The 4,337-nt window shown below is 39.7% G+C and overlaps 1 protein-coding gene across 1 annotated transcript; it reads left to right on the forward strand.

Moving 5' to 3' along the window:
- Positions 1–656: 656 nt before the first annotated feature.
- Positions 657–4,041, forward strand: LOC109196876 (GTPase IMAP family member 6-like). Its single transcript, XM_019351381.2, has 4 exons — positions 657–1,041; positions 1,523–2,227; positions 2,656–2,697; positions 3,887–4,041. Exons 1-4 carry the CDS (start codon positions 657–659, stop codon positions 4,039–4,041), a joined length of 1,287 nt encoding a protein of 428 aa, XP_019206926.2.
- The last annotated feature ends 296 nt before the right edge of the window (positions 4,042–4,337 follow it).

The raw sequence follows: 4,337 nt of genomic DNA on the forward strand, positions 1-4,337 counted from the left end.
GATAAAATCAAGTTGTTCTACACACGTGTTTAAAAAAAAATAGAAAGCCACCCAAATCCAAAAGAAAACTGTCAGTCACAGCATTTTTGTGAAATAATATTAGCATTTATGTAACAGGGAACATAAATGTCATAAACACAATAAAACCAGTTAAACCTGACTTATGTTTGGCCAGAAGGGCAAAATGGATTGAATTCCTGCATGCTATCAAAAACACACATATCAAATGACTTAAAATTCCAATTCAAACAGTTTTGTGTACCTTGAACATAAACTAGAAAAAAACTGCTACACAGTTCAAGGAAAACTTTCTTCAACAAAGCAATTTTTGTTTTTTCTCTTTATTCTTAAGTCTTGTTGACGTTGCAGTTATATTCTTCTCAGCTAAAGGTTTGGATGTAGACAAACTGGTAATTTAGTTTTGCTTTTAAATGGTTAGGGTTAGGTTGTGTGGTAAAAGTAGAACAACTCAGTCTGAAGTGAGACATGAAGTTGTGGAAGGCAGGAAGCTCACTGTGATTGATATTCCTGGATGAAGGAGCTGTGTTTCCCTCTCTAAGATCGCAGAGGGGGACAATCAAAGGTTTAAACCACCTGGACCAAATACTTTTCTCCTCGTTATTCCAATAGACTCAGCTTTCTCTGTGGAGCAAAAGATGAGTGTGGGGGAGCACATGAAGCTCTTAGGTGAATGGGTTTGGCGGTACACTATGGTGCTGTTCACCTGTGGGGATTACCTCGGGGAAAAGACAATAGAACAACACATCAAAAGCGAGGGAGAGGCACTCAAGTGGTTAATAGAAAAGTGTTTGAACAGGTACCAAGTATTTAACAACAGGGACGAGAGTAACTTATCTCAGGTCACAAAGTTGCTGCAGAAGATCGAAGAGATGGTGTGCTACAATGGTGGCAGTTACTACAAGGTAGAAGAGCATATTTTCCGGGTCATCAAAGAAAAGCAAAAGGAGGTAGCTGAGAGGGCAGAAGAGAGAAGGAAGAAGGCCGAGGACCAAAGACAGCACATGAAAGCACTGATTCCAGGTGAGTGTGACAGAAGGTGCACTCAAGCAAAAGCTTCCTGTGTTGCATGCTCCTGCATCCTTGTGCAGATTACTGCATAGGCAGTGCAGTACATAGTTTCAGTTCAGGAAAATATCCACCACATGAAAGTCTTGTAAAATGACAAACTTTTTTTTTTAAGTACAAGTGGAGAGATGTCATGGGGAGTACTTTGTAAATGTTAAAAACTTTTAGTCATTATGTAACATTTATTTTAGAAAGCACAGAAAATGAAAAACTTATGTATAAAAATGTCAGGTTAAATAATATCTTGGCAAGCCAAAAAATATGAATAAAAAAAGTGATTTTTCTCTTCTTAATGTCTTTATAGATGTCAGTATGGTGTATTGCAATTGTCCACTAAAATATATAGGAATTATAGGAATTTAATCATTGTACCTGAATTTAATAACTTACATGATCTGTGAGCTCCAAGCCTAATTACTGTTTTGTCCGATAACAGAAGAGATGAAACGTATCCCAAAACTGCTCCTGCAGATGATTCTTCTGGGAAGCCGAAATGTTGGGAAAACCTCTGTAGGGAACACCATCTTGGGGTACAAAGACCAGGAAGATGGAAAAAGAACAGCAAAGTCTGTTGCCCGCCGGGGTTTTGTGGATAAAACTGAAATCATTCTTGTTGACACACCAGGCTGGTGGAAAGGCTTCCCTGTGTTCGACACTCCTGAAGCGATCAAAGATGAACTGATGCGCAGCATGTTTTTGTGCCCTCCTGGGCCCCATGTCTTCCTCCTGGTGATAGATGCAGATGCATCATTTAATGCCAAACACTTAAACGCAGTGACATCACATGTGGAGCTTCTTGGTGATGGAGTGTGGAGACACACTATTATAGTTTTTACCAGAGGAGACTGGCTGGGAACAAACAGCATAGAGCAGTACATCGAAGGAGAGGGGGAGGCCCTACAGTCTCTAGTTGAACAATGTGGAAATAGATATCATGTAGTTGATAATAAGAATGCAAGTGATGGTACACAAATCTCAGAGCTGCTGCAGAAAATCACTGAGACTGTGGCAGCAAATGGGTGGGGCTACTTCATTCCAGAACAGCAGATTTTTCGGACCATCGAAGAGAGAAGAAGGAAAGTGGAAGAAGGAGCAATGCTGAGGCAAAGTCAAGTCAAGGCCACACGAGAATCCCTTGGAGGTATGCTTCACTATCACCTAGCATCAGTGTCACAAGTAAATATGTGCAGCAATGTCAGAGCTGTTTCCACACCCTCATATTAAATAAATATCAGAGATGAACAAAATACAGAAATATACTTCAAAAGAACAGCAGTACCTGTTGTTGAAAATATTAGAGGATATCAGTGACTGTAATAGATACAATGTTTCTGGCTATTCAGTAATGATAGCAGTATAGTGTCTGTCGTATGTCAAATAACTTGGCTTTAACACAATGTCCAGGTAACTACATCTTACCAAACTCAAAATGACAAACCCCCACCCCTCAAAATGGACAATATAGACAGAAGTGTATAATCTTACCAGTGACAGAGCATTCTCACTCAGATCATATGCAACATGACATTTTCCCATTTCACTTTGCTCTGACAGCTGTCTTCTTCTCAGTTTCCAGTAATAAGCTGCAGGAACTGAGAATAATACTGCTTGGTCAGAATACTTTTGGAAAGAGTGCAACAGGAAATACTCTCCTGCATAAAGACGTCTTTGCATCTAGTCAGAATGAACAATGTCAAGTGCAAGAGGAAGAGGTCTCGGGCTGACGAGTCACAATGATTGTTGAGATAGACAAAGAAATTCTTCACTGAGCCCATTAGGAGTTCATGTTACTCTGCTAGTCATTCCTTTCAGAGATGACATCCACCTGAGAAATGAGGAGAAGTTGAAGATTAAGCAGTCGAGACAGGAGGAGAGAGCTGGAGCTGATGATGGAGTTCAAGGAAACACTCCTTGAGCTGCAAAATGACATCAAGGAATGTGTGAGAAGCATGAAATACAAGTCACTGAGTGAGTATTAAAATGCAAGAATAACAAATCAGGGGTTACTAACTGAAGAATGTCAGTTGGAGTGAGGCTGTGGGTGGTTGTAGAGTGAAGAGATAACTGTTTTGGTAAACTGGCTCTACCACTGGGTAGTAGTGCTACGCTGTAGGTCAGAGTGGGATAATTATTAGGGAATGGAGAACTGGTTCTCTACTAGTAGTTCAATGCTGACCCAAGCCCAGCACCCAGACCCTGAAAGCAGTGATGTGCATCCAGGCTTTAGGGATTTTTTTTGGGCGCGTGTTACTGTAGCCTATAGGTTTATATTGTTACCTGGTAATCATGAGACAATGTGTTTCAGGTCATGTTACAGAGAAACGTAAGAGTAATGTTAAACAAATTGCTTTCTCCTGGGAGTAATTCAGCAATGTACTGCATTACTTAAGAAAAGTGTTTTGTGTAATACATTACTTTTTTGATTAATGACCCTAACTCTCGTCACAACAAAGAGGAGAAATACACCCAGCATGAGCATAATGAATGAATGAATTTGGACGAATGTATATTTGATTTTTGTGTTGTATGTTATTTTTATATTGTTTTAATCATATGCTTTGATTAGCACTGTCACATGACCAAACTCACAACCAGGGCCAGGGCAAGAAGAAGATAAATGAAAAAGACGAAAAAACTAGATGCAAAAATCAGCCAAGAAAGCTGGGTAAGGACATATTGATATCCAGGGATTTTCTTCGGAAAAGCATGGAGCTTTTCCCTGACTGCTAGTACAAATTATTTCATCAGCTTTCACCAAACTGCCACGTATAAACAAAATTAAAATGTGTTTGTGTTTTAGTGAAAGGAGACAGCTCAGCATCATCTGCCATCAACTTTGACAAAGTTCTTAGCTGGTTGTCTACAGTTCAGATCGACACAGACGAGGAGAAACAGCTGACTCACATGTCAGGATACAGATATGTGCTGTCACCTGACAGCTATGAGTTTGACTGAGACATTGAAATTCCTGTGTAAAAAGATTTGAAAGACTACACATTACTGCATCTAGAAGGGAATTGTAAATTGTGTAAAACAAAAGGATAAGTTACCACTGTGGGGGGCTAGGAGTTAGATTTAAAGGGTCAACATAATACCAAATACATTTTAAAGTTAGGGGAAGTTTGATGACGTTAGAGAACTGAGAGTTAAATGGTCTGTATTTATATAGCGCTTTTACTAGTCCCTAAGGACTCCAAAGCGCTTTACATATCCAGTCATTCACACACACGCTCACGGCAAGCTACGTTGTA

The sequence above is a fragment of the Oreochromis niloticus genome, linkage group LG23, assembly GCF_001858045.2.
Source record: "Oreochromis niloticus isolate F11D_XX linkage group LG23, O_niloticus_UMD_NMBU, whole genome shotgun sequence".
Classification (NCBI taxonomy): Eukaryota; Metazoa; Chordata; class Actinopteri; order Cichliformes; family Cichlidae; genus Oreochromis; species Oreochromis niloticus.

Coding starts and splice junctions, on each gene's coding strand:
- LOC109196876 (XM_019351381.2), top strand. CDS start 657: ATGAGTGTGGGGGAGCACATGAAGCTCTTAGGTGAATGGGTTTGGCGG. Junction 1,042..1,522: donor CATGAAAGCACTGATTCCAG/GTGAGTGTGACA, acceptor GTCCGATAACAG/AAGAGATGAAACGTATCCCA. Junction 2,228..2,655: donor CACACGAGAATCCCTTGGAG/GTATGCTTCACT, acceptor TCTTCTTCTCAG/TTTCCAGTAATAAGCTGCAG.